The 24387-nt window shown below is 50.2% G+C and overlaps 1 protein-coding gene across 2 annotated transcripts in view; it reads right to left on the minus strand.

Moving 5' to 3' along the window:
- Positions 1-3353: 3353 nt before the first annotated feature.
- Positions 3354-24387, minus strand: part of ACSF3 (acyl-CoA synthetase family member 3) — a 62824-nt gene continuing 41790 nt past the window's right edge. Inside the window, exons 8-10 of one of the 2 annotated variants that reach the window (XM_066637658.1) lie at positions 9369-9503; positions 8661-8772; positions 3354-6900 (exon numbers count right to left, since the gene is read on the minus strand). In XM_066637658.1, coding sequence (XP_066493755.1) covers positions 6825-6900; positions 8661-8772; positions 9369-9503 — 323 coding nt within the window. In that variant the 3' untranslated portion in view covers positions 3354-6824. Of the gene's footprint in view, positions 6905-8660; positions 8773-9368; positions 9504-24387 lie in introns of both variants that reach the window. The other variant, XM_066637657.1, reaches the window with a different exon arrangement.

The raw sequence follows: 24387 nt of genomic DNA on the forward strand, positions 1-24387 counted from the left end.
CAGCAGCAGCCAGCAATTCTAAGGCACCTGATAAATAAGAAGGTGGCATAGGCACAAGTTTTCTTTTCTGTCCAGAAATGATGCAGAGACAAGGTTCGATCCCCACAGAGATGCCCATCACACAATGACAGCCTGCACACACACACACACACACACACACACACACACACACAGAGTGTAGCAGGTCATGCAGCTAGGGTGATGCGGCATCCCACAGCAAACCTTACCCCCCCACATACACCCTCCTCCCCCATACACTGCTCAGGGTGAGAGGCGCCGTTCTTGGCAGACAGCAGCCCTGCCGGTTGAATGCCAGAGCAGCAGCAGCAATAAAGGCACCCGAGCCTGGGATTTTATATGGCAATAAAAGATAATGTCAGCTATAAAGAGCATCGGCAGTTCCCAGCACTGGAGGAGGGGGGATGACGGCTTCCTTTTTACGAACACCAGCAGAGGAGCCAGGAGCAGCTGGGCAAGAAAGGGGCAGTGGAGTGCATTGGGGGGGGGGAAAGAGTTTCCTGGTGCCTGGAAAGGATGGTCTCCTCAGGCTGGGGCAGGGATGGGGCTTTGGGCCTGCCAAGCCTGTTTGCCACCTGGTTGTTCCCAGGTGAGGGTTTTCTGAGGTCCAGCAGGATGAGTGCCAGTCACAGCTCTCCTCTCTCCCCTGGAGTCATCACCTGAAACAAACGTTGGTCACTGAGCATCACAAATGTTAAAATTCAGATATAAAACTGCTTGGGGGTTTGAGCACATGTGCTTCCATGCTAGCCTTTTCCTCTGCAACAGCCAGCCTTTGTTCACTCGTTTTTAATAACTTGGGGGTCACTGTGCAGGCACTTTCACGTCACATCAGAATTGCGTGTGCTGGGCTCACAATGCAACATGGGAAGTGGAGTGTTAAAGACTGCACAGCACGCAGGAGGAGGAACACTGCGGTCTGTCGAACACCCTGAGAGCTCTGGGAAGGTGTTTTGGGTTTGACAGGAGCACAGTGAGAGGCTTCCAGAATTTTTTGAGAGGGGGAAATGTGTGTGTGTGTGTGGGGGGGAAGGGTTTATAACAGACTAGTCAGAGAACCAGCAGTATATTTTGCAGCTGTAGTTTTGTTTGGACTCCGAATCCTTGAAAAAGCCAATTCAAAGGCTGTTTAAATGCAAAGCCCAGAAATGGATCCAGATCTAGAACAGAACTTGTCAGAACAGAACAGTGACTTACTGGGCCACCAGCTTTCTGCAGGTAGGAAATACGTGATTCTCCCTGATGGGGGATCCACCTTTCCTCAAGGGGCATGCAGGGCCTGGCTGTTTTGCAGAACACTGAAATGCAGTCACTCTGCCTTTGAAAGGAATGGCCCAGAGCAGACAACAGAGGGAGACGGTAGACTTAAGCCAAATGCTTGATGTGGCCAGTGTAATGTTTGATTTGGGAATGTTTAGCTACTGGCTAAAAGGTTTTGGTGCTGAGCGTTGGCCAATCAGTGTGGTCCTGGCTTGGTGGCTTTGGCTCCCCCTCCTGCCAACACCAATGCAGTCAATAGTGCGAGGGGAGGCCGGCCCCATGACAAATTCAAGAGCAAAGCATGGAGAGCAGGTGTATCCATCACAGTAACAATCTCCTCAATCCAATCAATGCCCAGAGTGGAATCCTCCACTTGGCCACCTCCCACTCCAGACTCCCTGCCCCTCTGCAAATGCCTCCTAAAACCCCTTCCCCCAAGTTCCTTGGTGGCTGCAGTGCATAGCGCTGGTGGGAAGAGAAATGGCCAGATTTCAGTTTCTGAATGATGGAGAAACTGTCTCTCTGCACGCTCCCTCAGGCAGCCTTCATCGGATCTTGGGGCATCCCTCACATCAGGCCCTCCTGATGGTCTGCAGTGGTATGCCAAATGTGCCCCCTCCCAACTTAGCTGGTACTATGGCAGGCTTTTAACTACCTGGACTGGAGGGAGGGGCAAAAAATCTCCAGCACTCACGCCCACTATTTCCCTAGCTTGCTCTTCTGCTGCTGTTCCCTCTCCTTTTCTCATCCCAGCAGTAGGAAGAAGCCACGGAGGTCTGGGATGAGGCCACAGGTGGAGATCACTCTGCATGGTTCTGACTGCCTATCGGATGCTGTGGAGCTGGAAACGATACTGAAAAGGGTAAACAGCTCAAACAACAAGGGGAGGCCTTTCAACAAGCATGAAGCATGATGGCTAAGGGGAACCTCCATGTTCCGACACTGACTGCCACTGAAGAAGCAGGTGTTGGAAAGCAGCAGCAGCGGGCTGTGGCCTGCTTGGTCAGTGTGGGAAGCGGCAAGCCGGACTGATGGCAACTGAGCCCACCTGATTCAGCACCACCTTCTGGTAGTTCTTGGCAATGACTAGGGCCCCACACACCCCAGCCCATAAGGTAGGCATGAGAGGGAGTAGTGTAGCAGTGGGGGGGGGAGCATGTTTTTAATTGCTTTTATTTCACAGTGTCATGGCAAGGCCTTGCAGGCAGTGCTGAAGCAGACAGATGACTTAATAGCCTGTGGCCTTTACAGTGTAATTGAAGGGCTGGGTACGTATGAGCAGACTGTCAAGGGGGCACGTGAGCTGCAAGCTAAGAGGTGCAGGAGGGAAAAAGAGGCACGAGCTGGTGGCCAAGAGCGAGAGGCACCTAGCTCTGTGTGTGTGTGTGTGGGGGGGGAAGGCTTCCCATTTGCAATGCCTATGTTGCCTCCCCCTCGGCTGCGTGGCTCTCGGGCACTAGGCCTGTGCTAATCCTGGACCTCACTTTTGAAGCACTCCCCTAACTAGACCCTCTTGCATGGCCATTTGGTTCACTCCAGGGCAGACACTGCTTTGCATGCAGACGTTTTGGCAGAGAAAGACCCATCGGAAATCCCGGAGAGCTGCTGCCGGTCCAAGCAGATCCAGGACCAGAGGCCTGACTCAGGAACAGGCACTCTCAGACATCCATTACTTACTGAAAAGGCCCAGCCTGTCTTCAATACCTGTCCCAGATTTGCCTTCCTTCAGATGTAGCCACCCTCTGTGTGTGGCTTGGATAACTTAAGCTCCACACAGCACCTTGCACAGGGAAGCAGCAGTAGGGCGAGGAGCGGTAGTGGCCCCCTCCTCCAGCGCTCCCCCTGCCCTGCTTCACGCTGGCTACGGCCTCTCACCCAGGCAGCAGGCCCAGGTGTGGAGTTCAAACCGTTAAAGACCTGCTTTTCGCCTCCTTCCAAAAAGGGCCCCAAGGAAAACGGAATGCTTCCCGCACCCCCTTGGCGGAGCTCGCATCCCTCACCCACGCCTGACAGCCAGCTGTTTTACTGTATTTGCTACCTGCGCTCATCCATCAAAAGCATCGATCGGGCAACGGCAGAGTTTTATTAATGATCTTGTCAGTGGCCTGGTGGAAGGTACAGGGGCTTGTCGGGAATGATAGATCGCAGAGTGGGCCGGCGGCTATTTATTCTCCAGTGACCTTGTCTCTCTCCATTGTTGCTTGCTTAAGAGTTATGAATGTGAGACATGATAATTTGATATTGATCTATATGGTAAGTGAAAAAATTTACTGCGTCGTTGATGTTTTAACAAAGGAGATGGTGCCATCCCCTCCCCCCCCAGCAGCACACTCCTTCCTGGCACCCAGGGCTCTGGTGGACCCCACTGTATCTTTGAGGAGGGGAGGATGTTGAGCGCCTCTCTTCCTACCCTTGCCCTGCCTCTCACACTTAAGAACTATTAGGTGGCAATGATGAGTGGATCTTGATGACAAGCACTGCAGCTTCACTCACAGGAAAACAGGGTGTAGTCCGGGACACCTGGGCTTCCCAGCTCCAGGGTTTCAGATCTGCACTTCCCTGAAAAACCTCTAACTTTTTTCGCTTTAACAGCCACCTCCTTTCTTGTCACAGTCCCACGTCCATGATTTTCTCTGTAATCTGCAAAGTTGAAAGTGTTGGGAGGAAACTGCCACCAGCCTCTGCTAGCATTGACTCCAGTGAAGTGCACAGAAGCTGTAGGGGTACCCCTGGTCACACTGGCACCAGAAGGGCTGGCAAAGGGTTTGGGGAAAGGGCTGGTAGCACAGGACAGGGGACAGTCCCTGTGCCTCCTCCCATTTCCTGCACTGGAAAAGGAAGTGTAGAGGAGAGCAGTGCGCTGTAGCACCACCTTTCCCCCACACTGTCATGGCTACCGGGCTCTCCCATGCACAGGGGCCATGTTCCTCTGGATGCCATAGCACAGGGCCCTGCTTGTGGGTGTTCCTTTGGGCATCCAGCTGATCACTGTGGGGCACATAATGCAGGGGGCCTGCAGGGCTCTTCCCCAGGCTTTTGCATTGTGATAACCAAAGCAGGAAGTGCAAGTTGTTCTCTGAGCGTGCATGCATGTGTGCACTGGGCCTGGCCTCCGACTGACATGTATGTAAATATACTTGGGTGCCACAGTCCCAGGGCCTGGGTGTGCAAGGCCAGGCACAGGCCCAGACCACAAAGCAGTGCCGATCCAGGCCTCACCCCACAGAACCTGCTGGGCGTTAGGGTGAACGGAAGCTGCTGCCTGCTGTGTGAAATGCAGGGGAGAGACAGAGGCGTGCCCGGGTTATTAAGAGAGGTTGGCGTTTGTTTGCACTTCCCTAATGACTGCCTCCTTCCCTCCACCACCCCGCATCTGTAGCCAAACAGAAGGAGTGTGTGGTGAAGCGTGCCGAAGGACAGATCGCAATTTACAGCGGGTTATTAGCTGTCCCCGCACCGAGATTACACTTCCCTAATGAAGGACTCTTTTACTGCGCCATAAAAAAAAAGAACCACCCCCAACAGAGGGAGAAGCAGAGGAGGAGGAGGGACAACCTGATGGTAGGAGACGGGGAAAGCAAGGATGAAGGGAGGGAGGCCGGTGCAGACTGCTACACAGAAGGCACATGAGCAAAGCATGGTGCGAGAAGCGGGAGGAGACGCTGCCCCAAATGGACCAAAGGTGGAGCCTCAAGAGAGAGACACCAACAGATCACCCTATGGAACAATCTTCCACAAGGAATTCCCTGGCAGTGGAAGGGGTGGAGTCACATAAAAGCAATTTATAGGCCATTGATCAGTGCTGCATGGTCTCTGCAGATGCTGTTGTGGCCCTTCTATCTCCTGGATCTTTTGGAATCCCGTGACAGAGGGAGCAGGCACTTGTGGGCACAGCCAGAAAACGACAGTGGCACGCAGGGAAATCTTTAAAAAGGGGGATTGCTGCCACTTTTCAAAGCAAACTGATTCTGCAAGTGGAAAGGCTTCAAGCTGTAGCTTTGTCGGCAATGGCCCACTGAGTGGCGGGAGCACACACACCCAACCAAGACGCTGTCATCCCATGATAAGAAATGCTTGCCATCTGCAATGACAACTCCTTCCAATTGCATCACAGAATCTTTTTTAATGGCATTACTAATTTGAATTAACTATTTATGACATTTGTTGCCCTGATATGCAGCGATGGCCACTGGCTTAGGTGACTTTGCACACTTGTGTACACACTCTTAGGTGATCAGACACACTCTTAGAGGAGGAGGAGCCTTGTAGCAGTTCTTGCTGATAGTAAGTAGAACCTCCATGGGCAGAAGCAGTGAATCCTTGGCTATCAGATCCTGGGGTCACGGCTGGTGCCTGGAGGGCTTCAATAAGGCCTTTGGTTGGCCACTGTGGGCCTCTTGGTCTAAGCCAGCAGGACTCCTCTGAATGTCTCCTTATGCACATGATGCTCTGAGCAGACCTCCCTTCCTCTCTCACATATACCTATGGCACTGAACAACCAGGAAGGGATCCTGCTGGAAGAAAAGAGGAGTGGGTGGAATATATGCCCTCTCTGGAGTTTGAGGGAGGGAGAGGAATATGTTACATTTTACAATTTACACACCACCCACACTCTCCTCTGGGGCAGGGTACACAACTCCTCCCACCTCTTAACAACCCTGTGGGGAGATCAGACTGAGAGATGGTGATTGGTTCAAGGTCACCCAGGAAGCTTCTGTAGTCAGCACATTAACCACTATACCAGACTGGCTGTCATTCCACTTTTTGGGGAACTACAATCACAACAAAAACGTAAAAACAGGAGATCTGAGTTAAGAGTATAACACTGCTTAATAAAACCACAACCCCCCCCCCCCCCAAAAAAAGAGGCCAGACTCCTGGTTGCTGCACTGCACTGTTCCAATCATGTTGTTTGGGAGAGGTGCATGTGGGGCAGGACAGAGGCAGGAGTGGCCCAGACATCTCCGTATCTGAGTCAGTGCATAAGATGTTGCCGTCTCTTTTGGGTCACTGGGCCAGCCGCTGCTCTGCCCAGGTCCTGGATTAAAAAAGGAAGTGAGGGGATGACATGGAAGAAGAAGTGTGGAGGGGAGAGGAGTGGGGGGGGGGTTAGAATGCCCCCCCTTCAAAGGGACCTGGGTTTCCACAGTGTTGGAAATAAATTCATTCCCCTCCCCATGCCATCCCCAGATCAAGATGCAACTCAAGGTTCCCACCTTGGTCCGCCCTGAGCTCACTACACTCAGACACATGTTGCCAGTCAAAGAGGGGACAGGTATAAAAGACATGGATTTCTGGTTTAGAGAAAGGTCCCAGCTTGCATCCAGCCTGACCCCCATGGGGTTAAGTGGCTTGTCGATGCACACATCCAAGGTCAGGATATGAATGAAGAAGCCCATTCAAGCAGCGGTCCTGTGGGCAAGTTCTGTTGAGCTGCGCTTCCAGGGGAAGGGTGCTGCTCGGCGGCCAACCCATCCTGCCAGCTCTCACTGGCTGGTGCTGCTCCTGCTAGACAGAGTAGAACTGCTTGAGTAGGTGCTTCTTGTTCACTTTGCCCATCTGGTTGCGTGGGATCTCCTCCACCAGCAGCAATTCAGCAGGGATGGTGTAGGGTGCCATGGACTGCCTGGGACATACAAAAACACTCAGCTCTGGTCCTGGCTCCTGCTGCCTGGGCAGACCCCACCCCTGTGATCCCACCTCCCTTGTGACGGGAACCTGGGCAAAGCACTTGGAAGAAGGGACGCAGAAGTGTGCCACAGCAGCAGAATCCGGGAGCTGCAGTCTGCTGAAAGATGCACTGAAACCTGAAGACCTCTGGTCACTAGAGCAGCACCAGCCTGTCCTGCTCAGCTCTGCCTGGATTCTCCCTTCCCAATACACCGCAAAACACAACAATATTGGCATTGTTGTCTCTGTGTCACAGACCCACAGTGTCCAGAGCAACGTACAATCCCAAAGTTCTTTGATCTGGTATCAAAGCCAGAGACAGGCAAATGAAAGCCAGAGCTTCCTTACACAGCATGTAATCCATTTGCATTGCTGGGGTGGTGGGCACCAGCTCAGAGGGGTTTAGAGGGGATTAGGCAAATTCACAAAGGAAGGGGTGAAGGAGGAGAACTAGTGGCTATTAGCCACAGCAGCTAAATGGAACCTCCTTGTGCAAACACAGTCTATCTCTGGGTACCAGATACTTAGGAACAAACAGCAGGAGACTGCTGTTGCTTTCAGGTCCTCCTTGCGGTTGCCACTGTGGGAAGAGATGGGAGGTTTGAGAAGATGCACCATGGTCTGACCCATAAGGGCTCTTCTTTGGAAGCCTGTGGTATCTGTCCTCCTCCAGTGCTGCCCTCTGAAGAGGGGGGATTGCACGTGAATGGTGGCTGCTGGAAGGTGGCAACTGCACCTCAATTTTCACCTTTCCCCCTCCCCCCAGTAGTACAAGTGGGTGCTAAAGCTGGGCAACAAGGTGCCACAAACCATCTCATTCGCTTCCTCTCTGAAAGCCCAGACAAAGCACCTCCAAGAAGCAGAATGGATCACTTTTAATGGGTCCTCATCAATCCTTGCAATTAGATATGGCAGGAAGAGCAGTTGACAAATAGGAGGCAGACGGGTGAAACCGCCGCCAATGCCTGATTCTCTGTAGGAGTTCCAGGTGAGCAGAGTCCCCATGCACAGGCACATCCCTCTTGCGCACAGGCGCGCATGACGGGAGGGGCACCAGGCAAGTTCAGCGCCAAACGCAGCCCCACCAGCACAAGTAAAGTCACTCTGCCCTTTGCCAAGTGGGGGTAGGCTCTCATTCTTCTGCCATGTGCTGACTTCAGGTCATGCCCAACTGCGACAGGCATCTTCCCTGGCACAAAGTCTGAAGTGACAGGCCAAGTCCGCTGAGCATGTCAGCAAGTTTCTCCTCCCCCCCAACGAGGATGCATCTTGTGAGGCGAGGACTGCTAATTCAGGGTCTGCCTGTCACTGCCAGGGGATGGGAGGCGAAAGCCAGGACATGAATCACTCTGGACATGTGTCTCCTGCCAGAACGTGCCCAGGAGAAAAGAAGGGATGGTGGAAGGCATGCCACACAGAAGACAACAAGGAGAACTGGACAAGGGGAAGAGAAGCCCAGGAGGCCGTTTGCAGCCAGAGGACCAACATCTTTTCTCAAGGTGCTCGGCTGCAACCCCAAGAGTTGGGGGGGGGAGTGTTGCTTGTCTCTCAAAGAAGAGACAAGACAAAGTTCCTGAATTCCAAACCAGAGGAGAATTTCTGGCTGCCTCCCACCCTTCTCTCTACCACATATGGAGCATGGACCTCCAAGAGAAGATGAGGGGGGAGGTGGTTCCCTCCCTCTCTGGCATCCACCCAGAGCTGCCTCTTACCTTGCCCAGTCCTTTAGATCCTTGAGACACAGGGTCTTGCCCTCATGCAACTTCACAACAGCACTGATTTTCTGACCCCAGGTCATGTCTGGGGCACCAATCACAGCCACATCTAGGAAAGGGGAGAGAGAGAGAGAGAGAGAGAGAGTCACACAGACAAGGAAGTAGAATAAAGACATGCAACCAGATGGCAACCCTAGAAAGGAGTCAACCACTGGGTGTAAAGGTGAGGAGAGAACACTACAGAGAGAACTGTTTGTCCTCCAGCAGCTGACAGACTGCCCCCAAACATGGAGGTTCCATAAAGACATCAGGAGTAATAGCCACCAATACACTTATCTTCCTCCCAAATTTGTGGGATCCTCTTTTCAAGGCCTCTCAGTCAGTGGCCATCGCCTCCTCATGCAGCAAGACATTGAATAAATTAATTACACGGTGCTGCTCCCTGCTCCTGTTTTCCTTATCCCTCCAAGGGAGCCAGGCATGGCAGCCATGTGTGGGGTTGCCCCACCCCATCTGCAATTCTAAGTACAACTTACCTCATGTCCTGCCACTATCACGTGTGTTTCTCTGTCCCCACCAGTGGCCATTAAAGTTGCGGCATATGGGTGGGGCAATGTGCATCACGATGACATCAGGACATGACATAAGTTAGGCTAACTAGACAGTATGATATAACCCCAACCGTGGCAATTACAGATGTTTTACCAGCGATACTGGGGTGAGCCAGCAAGTGGCGCTCGACTTCTAGGGCACTGATTTTGTAGCCACCACTTTTGATGATGTCAACAGAGGTCCGGCCCCGAATCCAGTAGGTGCCCTCCTTATACACTGCTGTGTCTCCTGTGAAGAAAGCAATGAGAGATGATAATGGTAGCAAACTGGGGAGGGGGGTAGGCAGATATGGGGAGGAGCTTCCTCTGGATGGGTTTTTTGTTTGCCCTGATTATAGTTTGTAGCCAGCTCAGAACCAGAGGGAGGCACAATTATTGCCTTCAAGCCCTGTTTGTAGGGCTCCCAGTGGCTGGTTGGCTGGTGACCATGGGAAGGAAGACTGTACCCAGCAGACCTTTGGTCTGATCATTCAAGTGCCTCTTCTTGCATTCTGAGGAAAAGGACTGCATTGGCTGGACATGCCTGACCCATCTCTGCACTGCTCGTAATTATCTTTTCCACCCAGGGTGATCTGTCATTCACTGGCAATACTCCTTCCCCTCTCTGGTGTCCCTTGAACCCATCTGTCCTCAGAGTCATCACTTGTACTCCTCACACCCTATATGCTGCTTGTCCAGGGCTCCAGCAAACCACTGTCTATTCCAGAGGGCAAAGCACAAGACTTCTGTGCCCCACAACCCCATCTGCTACCGGTCAGAAACATCAGCTGAGGGCAGGGTAGCTTCTCTCCCACTCTCAACCCCACAGCACAGAGCACTGCCCTCTGCAGACCTGCAGCAATGGTCTCCTCGCCTCTGTCCACTTCTGATGCTGCAGCTCACTGACTATCAAAGGGTGCAGCAAAGAGAAGTACAATGGACAGGGCAGGTGGGCTTGCCCTCCTTTAACTCTTTCATCATGGAAATTGTAGCGTTCCTAGTGCGGATCATAAGAACATACTGCTGGCTCAAGCTGGAGGGGGCCTGTTAGTCCAGCTTCTAGTTTCACACAGTGGCCCACCAACCACTTCTGGGAAGCCCACAAGCTGGAGGGAAAGGCGTGCTCCTCTCTCCTCATGACTTCCCTGCAACCAGTGTACAGCAGCAGGCTGCCACGGAACCCAGAGGAATCGCACAGCTATCACGGCTAGTAGCCATTGATTAATCTCTGGTCTACCATGCATTTGACCAGTCTAGTTTGACAGCCATCTAGGCTAGTGCCTTTTATATGTCTCAATCATGTTTCCCCTTAATTGCATTTTTGCCCCAGCCAAAAAGCCGCAAACCGTGTAAAGAAATTGCTCCATCCACCCCTTCTTCATTTTGCACCTGTTTCAGCTCTACAATATCCTCCTTGAGGTGTAGCAACCAGAACTGTACACTGGAACCCTAATGAGGCTGTACTAAAGATTTGTACCGGGGCACTATAATATTAGCAGACTTATTCTCGAGCTCTTTCTCAATTACCCTGAATCTGGACTTTTCCTTCTTTACCACTGCTGTTCACTGAGTTGACACTCTCACCGAGCCATCCGCTGTGAACCCAAGAGCTCCTTCCTGGTTCAGTGCCAACGGTTCATGTCCCATTAGTGGAGGTGTGATCAAAGGGGGAGGAGCTACAGGCAGGTGGGATGCAGAGTCTGCAGAGAGCAGATGAACCCGCTTGTATACAGAGCCTGACTTTTGAGGCATCTAGCTCAGATGGCCCGCAGTGTCTGAGGCAACAGCCCTCCCAGTCATGGGCTCTTCCAGCCCTGAGATCTCTGAAACCTAGAGGAGCTGAGGATTGACCCTGTGCTTCCCTGCAGCCTTTGACCAGCAGGGGGGGGGGCTTGCTTTATGCTCCACCATGCTTGGAGGCCAACTGGGCCTCCATGAGAAGCAGGGCCTTCATGTCGCTGCCCTGGGGCTGTGGAATGCTCATCCATGGACCAAGGGTTTCGTTCCTTCCCTCCTGGGATCCTGCAAGCAGGCCGATACACTTCCGCTCCAACAAGCTTTCCATGGCTGGCTTGTGTTTTGCTGGTGCCTGCTGTTTTATTCCTGCACCACTGCTGAGCTGTATTCTTTTGTTGACAGCATTCTCGTTTTCTCTGAAATGTTTTTAAACCTTTGTATCATTACTTTGATCTATTTTTCTGTAAACCGCTTCAAAGCCTTTGAACAAAAGGCAGTATGCAAATTTAGCAAATAAATACAAATAAACTCAGGCAAGACTGAGGGGGAAAAAGGATGTCAAAGAGCAAGCTCTGCAACAGGAAAACACCTGTGCCAAACTGTATATGTGCTCTGAAAACCTTTCCTAGTTCTCTGGAAGGCACAACTGCCAAGGGATGCCAGTCTCTGCCTGGCCAGCACAGGCCACTGATACCCTTGCTCTAAGATTGCTGTGCATTTTTCCTCTTGTTCACCCCTAGCTCTTTTGCAAAACAGCACATCACACAGGTGGGCCCCCTGCACAAACTGGCAAGCCAAATGTCCACCTGACAGCACATGAATAGCTGTGGATCACAAAATGATCCAAAAATCAGAGCAGGTACAAAAGCAGTGCATGAGGATGCCAGCATATATTGTATCATCAGGCACTCCTAGAGCTTCTTATGTCATGAGAAACTGTGTCCAGCCAAAGAACATACAAGGCTTAGGATTTGTTCCAATGAAAACAGTGCCTCCAGACCTCCTAGTGCTACAAACCTCTGTTGAGATCAAGAATTGGAATTGCTTTGACTAGTGGATGAGCCTGGCTGCACAGGTTGTAGGCTTAACACCTTTTCATTTTTCTCAGTGCTGCTATGATTTATGGGCCTCTTCCTGTTACACCAACAGCTAACCTTTTAGCACCTGTGAAATATTTAGGATCAGAAGAAAGGGCTGGGACTTGTAAACCCAGTGACAGGCCCAGCTTTCCTGCTTCAATGAGCCTGAGTGAATCATTGTTACAGATAGCTGTGTGGCTCTCCTTGTTTGGTGCCATCCATACACTTCCCACGTTCCCTTGAAGGCACAGGCGCTCCAGAGGAACTTAAATGCTCTTTCAAGATGGCTTCCCCAGAGATGCTGAGCCCTCGTGATAGCAGAATCTTCCAAAATCCCCACACAAGTCTGCAGCATCACTGAAAGCAAAAGGGACCTGCTTTCCAAAACTCTGCCTGTTCTGGAAGGCCTCGCCACCACCTCCCCTCTTAGCACCTTCTGCTTCAGATGCCAACATGTCGGGCACAACATGCTGTTTCTCTGGGCCTCTGCTGAGATGGAAGCCATCAGCTTCCTGGTGTCTCTCAAATTTCCACTCTGGAGAAAGTCTTCCCCGGCTCAACAAACTCTCCCAGGGATTCCCCGCTGCTGCCGGGCTCTAACAGTGGCAAGAAGATCCTTCACTTTGAGAAGGTAGACAGAATGAGGTATCTTCCCTGCTGAATTCCTTTGCAGAGTCCTGTTACCTGGAGAGCTGCAAAGCACTCTGAATTAGCATGTTGACAGGACAGGCGACATCCCAGCTTAGAGACCCCTCTGGGATGCCGTCAGAAGCAATAACAGCTCTTTTGTGCTCCTTTGGTGGCTTTCGTCAGAGGGATCTCTAAAGTCTTTGGCAAGTGCAGCTAATTAGGCTGCGAGGGGAACAGCTGGTGGGGCAGCTCCTGCAGGACATGATGAGCTGAGCCCAGCATCCCCAAAGTCTTTACTGGTGACAGGTGATGGGCAGCAAGTGGACGAGAGGTGTTCTGAACTGCAGAACCTTGGCAGGGTTATCCATTAATGGCAGCTAGAAAGGGGGGGGGGCGTGTGTGTGCACTGGATTTGCCCCCTTGGCCTCCAAACTGTCCTGGGCTGACCCCAGGCAGAAGAACTGAGATCCAATAAGAAACATCTGTCCTGCTGGGCTTGACTGCAGTCAGTGCTGAGCCTGCCCTCGGCGCATTTCCATGCCACACTCTTAACTCTTCCAGAGTTGCAAGGCCCTCGGAGGAAAGGTGCTTTGTACAAAGGAAGGTTTGTTTCCAGCTTATGGAGAACAGGTGTGGGAGGGCTGTGAAATGACAAACAATTAGCTGGAAGGAGTAAGAGATTAATGAGGGGATGGGACTCGGTTGTTTCCACAACGGCCATGTGAGGTGTGGGGTTGATGGCATGCAGGGGTCTGTGATGTGTGTGTGTGTTACGGACATAAACCTCCCCACACTCCCCAAATGAAAACTGCATCAATAGTTCCCCATCTGCTCACATATATCACACACTTCATTCCAGTTTATTAGCTGGAATAAATCATAAATATTTCATTATACGTCAACGGTGCTCGACTCCGGGAAGGCACAATCCATCACCCCGATGCTCCCCACGACCCGCCACCGCGCATTAAGCTTTCCAGTCTATTAAACAAGATTGATACAGTGTGCTGGGATGGACTAAGGGAATGTATTTATAGCACACTGGGGGAAAGGGAGGGCACCGGGAGCATGCAAGCAGCCCGGACGAGACAGCACTCCCCTCCAGAAGAGCCCGGGCGGTGCTGCTGCAAGAGGAGGTGCAGCATCCATCAGGGACAGAGTCTTCCAGGCACCAGCAAATCATTTCTGGTATTTGCTGGAGAATACCAGGCTGGTATTCTCTAGCGTGGTGCTAATTAAATTGTGGGGCATGCCAGCTAGTCCCCTGACCAGTTGATCCCACAGGCTCTCTTCTCAAGGTAGGAGAAAATATAAAAGAGTCAAAGCAGGAAGGAATCCAGTGGAGGCCCAACTCCTCTACCCTAAGTCTAGGGGCCCAATCCTATCCAACTTTAAAGTGCCAATGCAGCTGCAATGCAGCCCTGGGGTAATGGAACAAACAATCCCTTACTTTAAAAAGACCTCTGTGAATGTCCCCCCATGGCAAGATGCAGTGCATGCCCCATTGGCATGGCTGCAATGGCTCTGAAAAGTTGGACAGGATTGAGCCCCAGATCTCCCTAACGGATGCCTGTCCGACTTTTCCATTGGAGGAAGGAGATTCCACAAGCCCACTCTGCATCTAAAGGCTCTTGTTGGCCACTTCCACACCAAACATCAAGCACTGCCAAGGCTTGCTTTTCCTCAGTCATCTGGAAGGGGAACTGAAGAGATGGTTCCACAACACAGCACTTCTATATCATCAGCGCCCTTCCCAACAATTCTTCTACAGCGCTCATTCGCAGGGAATTCCCATTCAGCAAGGCCCTTTCCATTGTTACTTAAAAGCTTAAAAGGGCCCCTTATTTAGTCCGCTTCAGTTCTGTTCTCTGTACAGGAAAGGTGCTTTAATTGTTCATATTATATAATTGTTATAATTGTTGCTTTTCATAGAAGAAAAAAAACACAATTTTTTACAATGACTATATACAAGAAAACAAGCAATTAATGCATCACTCCCCCATATAAACAAAAATTGACCACATAGGGGGCAACCTGCCACTAATTCCTCAGCTGAACAGGAAGAAATAAATTTCAAACATGCAAACAGGATAGTTTTAATTAAAGGCACAGCAACCCTAAAAAGCCTCATTTGCACTTTGCCAGTCCAAAAGAAAAAAAAAAGGAAAAAAAAAGACATTACCACAAATGGGGGAGGGGAGAACACTACAGGATCCACAGGAATGAGTGTGGCTAGTGTGGAAGCAACAACGGCTGGGGCGCTTATTTTACACCTCCCGTGCTATAGCTGAGAGAGACATGGTTTGTCTTACACTCAGCAGACAAGGAAAACAGCCATTTCTGGGCCCCCATCCACCATGTATCAGGGGTCGTTTCCATCTTAATCCTCTTGCAACCTCTTCCACCACCCCAGCCCAGATGTTCACTCCAAAAGAGATACTGGCGAGAGGGCCCTGGCACACAGTCGACCCAGAGTGCTGCGAGCAGGAGGCCATGCAGTGCCAAAGTTAAAAGCAGCCTGGGCCAGGCTGAGTAAACCCAAAGTATGTGAAGAAGAGAGACAGAGTGGGGAAAGAGGAGAAAAATCTACACATCTCTGCAGGTGACTCGACGCCTTAGACGAAGAAATTGTATCACTCATCAATTTGCCAAGCTCCAGACCTCTGCAGGTGACTCAATGCCTCAGACAAAGAAATTATACATTTGCCAAGATCCATTTTAATACTAATCAGGTTCTTTGCTTCCCCCTGACTATCTTGGGGGCAGATTTTCACTCCCCTGGTGGTTAAAATCCTCCTCCTAATTGCTTAATGCACATTTCCTTTAAGCCAGAATAATTTGTTTCTGTGCTTGTTTACTGCCCAGTTCCCCAGCCTTGGTAAGTCTGCACAGACCCCCTCACCACACCCCATCCACTGTGCAACTGATGGGTTCCTTTTGCATTTCATTTATAAAAGCCCAACTATGAGCTGGGTGCTGCATAGAACAAGCAAAGCAGTGTCTGCCCAGAGAGCTCACAGCCTGTGTTTTTTGGGTAAGGAAGGGGATCAGGTGGCAGGAAGCAGGAGAAAAGGAGACCGCAAGGGGGCACAGTGATTAAGTTGTTGAATTTGGTCTGAGGAGACTTGGGTTCAAGCTCACTAGATGATTTTAGGCCAGTTGCTCAGCACACACCTGTTCAGCCTAATTTACTTCGACTGTTGTGAGGGTAACAAGGGGCAGGAAATGACAATGTCCTGAGCTTTTTGGAGGCAGGGTGGGATAAAAATGTGATGACAACAATAATATTTCAGGAATCAGGTCTTGTGCTTGGAGGAGAAGAAAGCACCTGAATCAAGTGTATGTGGGGTGATGCAGTTTCACAGATGTGTGTGTGTGGGGGGGGATCACCACTGCTAGATGTGTAATAATCGAGTTTCTTGACAATTTCAACTGCCTCTTTCTGAATGAAATGAAAAATGAAAAAGTTCAAATTCCTAGTCCTCATTGGATAGCAGAACACTAACAAAGGTCTATGGGTGCCCTTTCAGCTCCACAGTCACACAGAGGCAAGAGGGTGTGCTAGTATGAAGAATGCCTCTCTGCAAACAAGAATGTTTGGCTCAGGACGGCTGCTCAGAGATTCCTTCTGTAATTTTCCTGCAGGTTCCTAGTGCCTGCTGCGGAGTTCCATTGTGGTCGTGAGGAATTAAGCATCAAAGGCATCTGTGGGGGAGATGGAGGTAAAAAAAGGAGAGTCCAAAGCTCCTTCAACCTGTGGCTTATTGCTATGCTGGGACACGTCCAGTCCAGAATTCAGGGGTCTGCTCAGAACTAAGTCTCAGTAAGTGGACTTAGGATGGCAGTCTTATGGCTTAAATCAGAGCTGCGGAGGCCTAGTGCAATTCAGCTGATGCCATAGGAGACTGTAGGCATTAAAATTTCACAATGGATAATGTGGTGTGTGAAGCTGGGCACACACAAACTGGCTGTTTCAGCAGTCCTGCTGGCAGCAGTTCCTCCACAGAGCTGAAGAACGGGAAGAGAGGGGAGTGCCACCCAAGTGCTCTGCGTGCAAAGAGAGCAGGTGTCCATCTGATATCACATCAACAGCCATGGAAAACTCTCAAACGGGCTTCTGCAATCAGAACCTCCATCAGATACCAAATATGATAACTGCACTGACTGGCAATGCTGCCCAAGGCCTGAGAGGGCAGACACTTCCCCAATGCCTGCTACCAGGTCCTTGCAACTGGTGATGCCAAGGACTGGATGCATGTTCTTCCAGTGCAACGCACAGGTCTGAACACAGAAGTGAGAACCCAGAATGTAACTCACTGCCAAACGTTCATGGGAAGCAGGCCAAAAGACAGGGCAGCACCAGGGTTTCCAAGGGATGGCTTGCTTTGCTTCCCCCTCTCAAGGGTGGGCAGTGCCCTGCTGTCATTGCTGAATAAAGGAGGAGCAGCCCAAGCCTGGGAGAGAAGGAGTTAATCACCAGCAAGCGGCTCTCGGAAGCTCTCACCGCAGAGGACCCTGGAGCATGCGGCATCCTGCCTGCCTGCCTGCAATGGAATTCTTGTCATGCTCCAAACGCCGGGAGTTTGTTTGTATTCTGTGCACAGTGGCACAGCAGAGCCTGCTGTCGGAGTCATGCTGCGAGAAAGGGCAAAGCCCTGCCGAGATGAAAGAATGCGAGGCGCTGGTAGAGCCTCCCCTGGCATTTACACCTTAAAAAAAAATCGGAAGAAAGAAAGGAAACCCACTCAAGGGCATTTTGCAGAGAGCTCTGCTAATAAGCTCTTCCTCAGCAAAAAGCAGGATGGAGTCGAGCCAACGGAAAAGGAGAGACCGCGGAGGAGGAGGCGGCAGCAGCGTGTGAGCGGAATCGCTCCAGGTACCTGGGAGGCAGAAGGCGCAGCAAAGACAATTCGACCTGCCAGTGATGCATCCCCACCACCCATCTTGCAGGGCTTCTGGCCAGTATGCCTAACGGTGCTGTCAAGGAAGCTGTGTTCTAAGTCTGGACACATGGAAGCAAACTGGAGACTCCGGAGGTGGACAAAGCAGGTGTTCAGCTGGGAACAGCTGGCGGCCTCTTCCTACACCAAAACCTTGTTTCCAAACTGTACCACTTCTGTCATCACCTTTGTCTGCAGGAGAAAGGGACGAGGGACTGGCAAAGATGAGAAAGGAACTGGCTTGGGCTGCCGGTGTGCTAGTGGGCTTTCAGGCTCTGACCTTGATGAGAGGCAGCTCCAACACCACGGAAGACCAAGGCCAGCACTGGGCACTTACATGGGCTGGTGCTGCTGCCCAAAGTATCAGCCCTGAACTGCCACACAATGTGGTCCTCCTTACCTGCAAGGAGTCTTCTGGGCAGACCAGCTAGGAGGGCCTGTTTCCCCAAACAAGAAAGGCTGCGCCTTGCAAGCAGCCACAGGCCTGTGCTGTGGCAGCTTGCAGATGAAAGCACACCCCCAGCATCACTGCCTGCCATTGTACATCCCTGGTGGCAGGGACGAGGAGCTGTAGCTCAGTGGTAGACCACATGCCCTGCACGTGCCCTGCTCAGTGGTAGAGCACATGCCCTGTTGCAGTCCCTGATGTGACCAGGGAAAAGGGAGCAAGTGACAGGAAAGGCCTCCCTCTGCCCGAGACCTTGGCTGGACAAAGGATACTGTGTTAGATGGGCCCAGACAGGTCTATCATTGTGGAACTCCTCTTATCGTCAAGGCATTCTTGTGACAAGCAGTTTCATAAATGACTTAGCTGGGTCGTGTGAAGGCCTCCATCCACCCCGAAGCCCCTTCCCTCAGTTTCATTGGGGGGGATGGGATACAGTTCTAGGCTGATAAGAGAGGAGAAGGAAAAATGTCATTCTAGCCACTTTCTCCTTGTGATGCACAATTTGATAGGAGTTATTTGCGCAATATGAGGATTAAGGGGAGGTGAGAAGGAGGTATCTCGCTGCTGCTGCAGGGCAGATAAAAAGCTGCTTCAGAGGGCTCTCAGACAAGGTAGCAAGAATGGGAAACCTCCCTCCCTTCCTTTCACCCTCGCATTTACTTATGTGTAGACATTCCTGCAGATGGCAAAAGAGGGAGTTGGCCATGTCACTTGGCAGCTTGGGAGCCAGAATCGTGACAAAAGTAACCGCAGTCACCCAAAGGCTGGTGTTGAAGCCCACCCCTGCTCTGCTCCTGCCTTTTGCAGAACAGCTCTGGGATCAATTGCACCTCTAGCTCAAGCATGCAATAACTCTTCCACACAGCGAACTTCCTGCGTGTCTGACAATCTAATCCAAAAAGGAGAGCAATGGGTGGATGGAGGTGATGAGGATTCTTTCTTGTTTAAGAAAGACTCTGACAATGCCAACCCCCCCTTTCCCACTGCTGCTGCTTCCCTCAAAATGCCATTAGTTCTGAGTAAATACGTCCTCAGTGGTCTCAAGTCAAGTCTGCAGGGAGGCTTCTGTCAAGAGCCCGGAGCCTGGGGCAATCTCTTCTAGTGATATTATCTGCCCAGGATTACGGAGTGGAGAGTGAAGAAACAGAAGCCCTGAGAAGCCAGCAGCTCCTTCTTTATAGTGTGGTCCTATCAGCTGATGGGGCAAATAAAACATCAACAGGGTGACCCAGCAGTTCTTAAAACACAGGTCGCTAAACACCACTGGGTCGCAACCTGATTTTTGGTGTGTTGCGCTCCAGTGCTACCCCAAAACCACAAGGTATTCTGGGGTGTGATGCAGCCAACGAAGTAGACCATGTTCTGGTGCAACTGGAAGCTGCAAGGCATTCTGGGGTGCGACGGGGTCATCGTGGCTAACAAAATGGGTCATGGTGACAAAAAGAAGCACTGGGGTGACCACTTCCAAGGCATTCAAGCCTAGGGTCAGGGAGACGAGAAACAAAGCACTGTGTGCCCCAGGCCCTGGAAGTCACAGTTGTCTCTATGACAAGAGTAATGCTGGGGGGAACATGAAGACCAGGTGGGGGAAAAGGGTTGCGGATGCAGGGAGGCGATTCTTGTAAGTTGCTGCCTGCTTTATTGTTTCCTCACATAAAAGGAAGAACCAGATAGTGTGGGTCTGCAGGGCAGACGGCCTCCTGCCTTGCTAAAATCAAAGACAGAAAAAGAGAACAGCACAGAACATGAAGTGGAAGAGGGGTTCAGTGGGCCAAGGTGTCTCCGGTGAGCAGCACCTACTTTGCATCTGGAAGGTCCCAGGCACAGTCCCTGGTAGCATCACCAGCTGGAAAGATCAAGCCGCAGGTGACAGAGAGATCACAGACTGTGAATGCCAGTCAGAGTAGACGGACAGAGCAGTATGAGGTACCAGCACTACAATACACAGTTATGGTGCTGGAGCCAAGGGCCAGAGTGGGCAAATCTGACTCAGTAGAGGGCACCTTTATAGGAGCACCCATGGCTTGGTGGTAAGACATTGCCAGAGACTGTGGATGGCGACTGCTAGCATGGGCCTGGATGGACCAACCCTCTGGACTAAACAGAAGGCAGCTTCAGTTCATCAGAACACCAGTTGAAATCCTGGGTAAACCTGCCGTTCTGGCAGCAGGGGGTGAACTGAGTTCAGGGAATGCATCCCAAGAGCCGTCTTCTGAACGCATGGATGGGGCATCAAAGTTTCAACAGCAGGTGAGGAATAATTACCTGGCCTTGTGCAAGAAATACCTGCAGTCCTGAGACACTGAGCAAAATTAATATTTATTGCATTCCAATTCTGAGCTCATTTCAAAGTTCTCCTGATATTCTTTTGCTTGAAGTACAGAGACCTTCAGGCCAAATTGCAGAACAGCTGAAATGCCACACTGTGATGCATTTCAAGTCCAGTCTCTTCCCATTCACTCTTTTGTGCAGGAGTGGTCTGTTTTGGCTTTTGAGAAGTGGGGGCATTGAGGACACAGCCTCGCAATTTCCACTTTCTACTGCATCTGAGTCAGTTTCAGTAATGGAATGCATTCCACCACACTGGAATCGAGGCTGAGCAAAGATCAGAATCCAGGTTCTCCTAATCCACCACCCAGCCACATTAGCGCTACCCAAATACGGCGTCTTAGACTCTCCATGGCATTCAGCAGCAACTTAAAAATCTCCTTCCAGCCTCGGGGGTATTATTTTCTGCTGCAGACTTACTCTGCTACTAAAGCTTTATATCACATTTGCAGGAGATCATAATTAAGCAATAATTTTAAACAAAAAATGATGTTAATCAAATTTATGCCTGGGAGAGACCATGTAAACAAATAGGGGGGGAAATATTGCATACAATGATTCTAATTAGATATCTAAGTTTATTCAGAGCTTGCATTGAGCAGGCATGAGTGATTTCCATCTCAGGTGTGAACACACACAAATGGAAAAGAGCACACACCCCAAAGTGGGAAGCATCTGCTTTTCTCTGGGGATTGGGAAGATGCCAGGGAATGCCACTATCAAGTCCCAGGGTACAATAGTAGTGCGCCATCTGCCAATGGCTTAACCCTCTCCATGATGGCTGGCAACAAAGGGGGGCAAAGGAGACCAGTCAAACTCCAACTATTAGGGCTGCTTGGTCTTAACGTGTGTCCTGTTAGTTGAAGAAGCAAGGGCTCAGAGGGGAGCTGAAGCATTGCAAATAAAACTAACTGAAATTCTATCACAAGGTGACATCAATACAACTCCCAAATGAAATACGGGAATTAGGCACATCTGCGTATTTATCCTGCTTTTACAGGTCAAAGGACTTCAGTAGCCTGGTCCCTGTTCTCAGGCTTCTGGATCTCTTGATCAGCCATCTTTTTACAAAGCTTTCCTGCATGGAGGTACTGGCCCCTCCAACTCAGCAGAAGGACAGTACTTGTGTGTTCAAATTCGCTACCCACTGAAACAATGGAAACGTCAGTCACATTTTGGTGCATATCCAGATTTCTCAGCTGGCTTACCCTTGCACTTTCTAAAAGCAGTGATACACCTAAGACACTGCAAAATTCCTATGGAAATCTGAGGCCACAGAGTGGAAACACAGAAAATTCTGGAATAAAGGGACAGGTTTTGCACATCCCTAGTCTAGATAGCTGCTTCGAAAACTAAAACACTTAAAGAAGAAGAAGAAGAAGCTGAGATTCTCAAAATGCTCCATCTGAGCAGTACGGCCTGTGTTTGCACAACGCAACTGCGGAAACCTGGATATGCACAGCCCTCATTTTGACCTATAAGAAATGTGTCTGAGAGGCAGAGACTGCGACCTCCATAAAGGAATCGAATAAAAGCTCTGAATGCTAAGAAGTAGGATTTCATTACATGCAAAAGAGCTGCTTTGATTGCGGTTGCGTTTTTGCAGGGAAAGCTTAATAGAAATGAGTCATCGTTTTAAAGCCCACATCAAACAAGTTAAATAACTCTTACTTTCTTAACGACATATTAATCAAAGTGCATTGATTCTTGAATCAGATTCTGTTCCCAGCCGAGCCTTCTATCTTCCCAGCCCTGATGCAGGCATTAAGGGGGTTTTATTCTGACAGATACAATATAGCAATCAATAAAATCTTATTATATGGAGCTGATATACATGGATTTGCTCACCAGATTTATGCACCACTTTCACGGGTAGCACTATTTCATGTCTCTGTCTGAAACAGTAATTGAAAATAAATCTCTCAGCATACTCTAGGTTCGGGTTTCCTGGATGCAGGGGCAAGTGTGAATGGAAGCTGGCCTTCTCTCTGTGTGATCCTGCCATTCATGCACAAATATCCTTCTTCTTTGGCAGTCCTTTGCAGAGTGAAATGCACACATGCAGCTAAGATGCCCAGTGGTGGAAGTGCCCTCACTCAAAACAGGGACCTCCTATCAATTAAATGGAACATATATGAACATATGGAAACAGGACATAAGCTAACACAAGTGGCCTTTCACACTCCTGCGTGAACACATGCTGTTTGGTAAGATTTTACTGAGCAGTGTTAAACATTCCATTTCATCATAACAACCCAGACAATGACCAGGAGAGTCCTGCGCATAGGCGGAGCTGGTTGTAGCCTATTAGAGGCAGGTTGTTTGCTGACATGTCAAATGCAGAAGACAATGCTCCTTCTCAGTGAAAGGAGATTTTAAAAAAATAGTAATTTCCAATCTGAATTAACTTCAGTCAACATTGGGTGCACCAAAAGGAACTCCACAAGCATGAAGGTAACTGCACAGGCAGAACCTGTGACATGTCCCCAATAACTGGTATTCAGAGGGAAGACTGCTCTTGAAAATGGAGGTTCCACATAATCATCATAACCAAGAGCCAGTGATAGACCTTTCCTTTACAAATATGTCTAATCCCTCTCAAAACCCATGTAAGCCAGTAACTATCACCACATCTTGTGGCAGTTGGTTCCACAAGTTACTTAAACTATTTCCGCCCAACGTTGCATATATGTAACAGGGACCAAATGCGTACACCTGTGGGCTGGGCAAAAATAGTTTAAGTTTTTTGCAGGACGTTTTGTCTTCGAGCTACCGTGAATCTACTGCTCATCCAAGGAGAGCCGCAGACATTCATGCAACATCCCACCCAATTCACAGCACTGTGTCTCTAATAGGCTTAGGCCCAGTTCTTGTGCTTCTTGACCCAAGCAGGATTCAGCTGCCCTGTCTGTCTGGGAATTTGGAGTTCCACCTTGCTGTTGCTCCATCTGTCACAAGCTGCAGCATGTTAGCGCTGCCCTGTGCTTTCGCTGCCAGCGATTATTCTTCATTTGCTGACCTGCTGGTTTCTTGGACTGTCATTAGCAATCAGCAAAATGCTAAATTACAGCTTGGGCATCAACTTGAGACAGAGCGCGCACCATTGCCAGGTTTGCCTGGTTCCACTTGCACTTCCTCCCCAACCACCGAACCCCTCCTTCCCACATGCCCTTGAGGAGTGCCTTGTCAGCAGCCTTGCCCCACTGGGCCTTTCCATCCAGGATGGGAAGAAAGGGGGGTGCCCAAGACTGGGCTCACACGCCAGGTGGGGGCGGGGAGCTCAGGCTGTGTTTGCTGCCACAAAGAACAGGCAAGTGAGGCGGCACCTGCTGAATCCAAGCACACACCCTTCACTTGCTCATTTCTCAGTCCTATGTGCGCAAATTTAAAACGTATCTGTGGCCAGGATGGTGCGTTAAAATGCCAAGCGCTTGGGCAGTTAAGAATCTAACGCTGACAAGGAGGGTTTTGAGACCCTTTTTCCCATGTCAGTAAATGTCTTTTGTTGCAGCTACAGCCTGCCTCATTTGCATTCTTTGGGAATACTGCGGCACTAGTAAACTCTTTAACTCATTCCGTTGCATCCTAGAACTCACTTGGCATACAGTCATTTTGCTACTCCACATTAAAGCCACAGTAGCAGCAGGTGCCTCATTGGCGAAAGACTGAGAGCTTGTGTGACCTGCTGCATATAGCCAGGCACTGTGATGCCAGCAGTGAGAACTCACTATCTTGACTATTTCAACTTTAGTTTAAATGTGTTTATAAACACAAACTTCTAGTCCTCAGTGCTGTGGAGTGACACTTGAAAAGGGAAGGACAGTGCTCAGTAAGAATCACAGAACACACAAGGGAGTTAGGCAGGACTCAGTTTAGCTGCCAGAGGTGGCCTTTTCTTGATGAAAGGTCTAGATGTGTGCACACACACACAGGATACACCCAGTTCTCTGAGTAGCTACAAAGACCCCGCTG

Source organism: Tiliqua scincoides, chromosome 9 (assembly GCF_035046505.1).
Source record: "Tiliqua scincoides isolate rTilSci1 chromosome 9, rTilSci1.hap2, whole genome shotgun sequence".
Lineage (NCBI taxonomy): Eukaryota > Metazoa > Chordata > Lepidosauria > Squamata > Scincidae > Tiliqua > Tiliqua scincoides.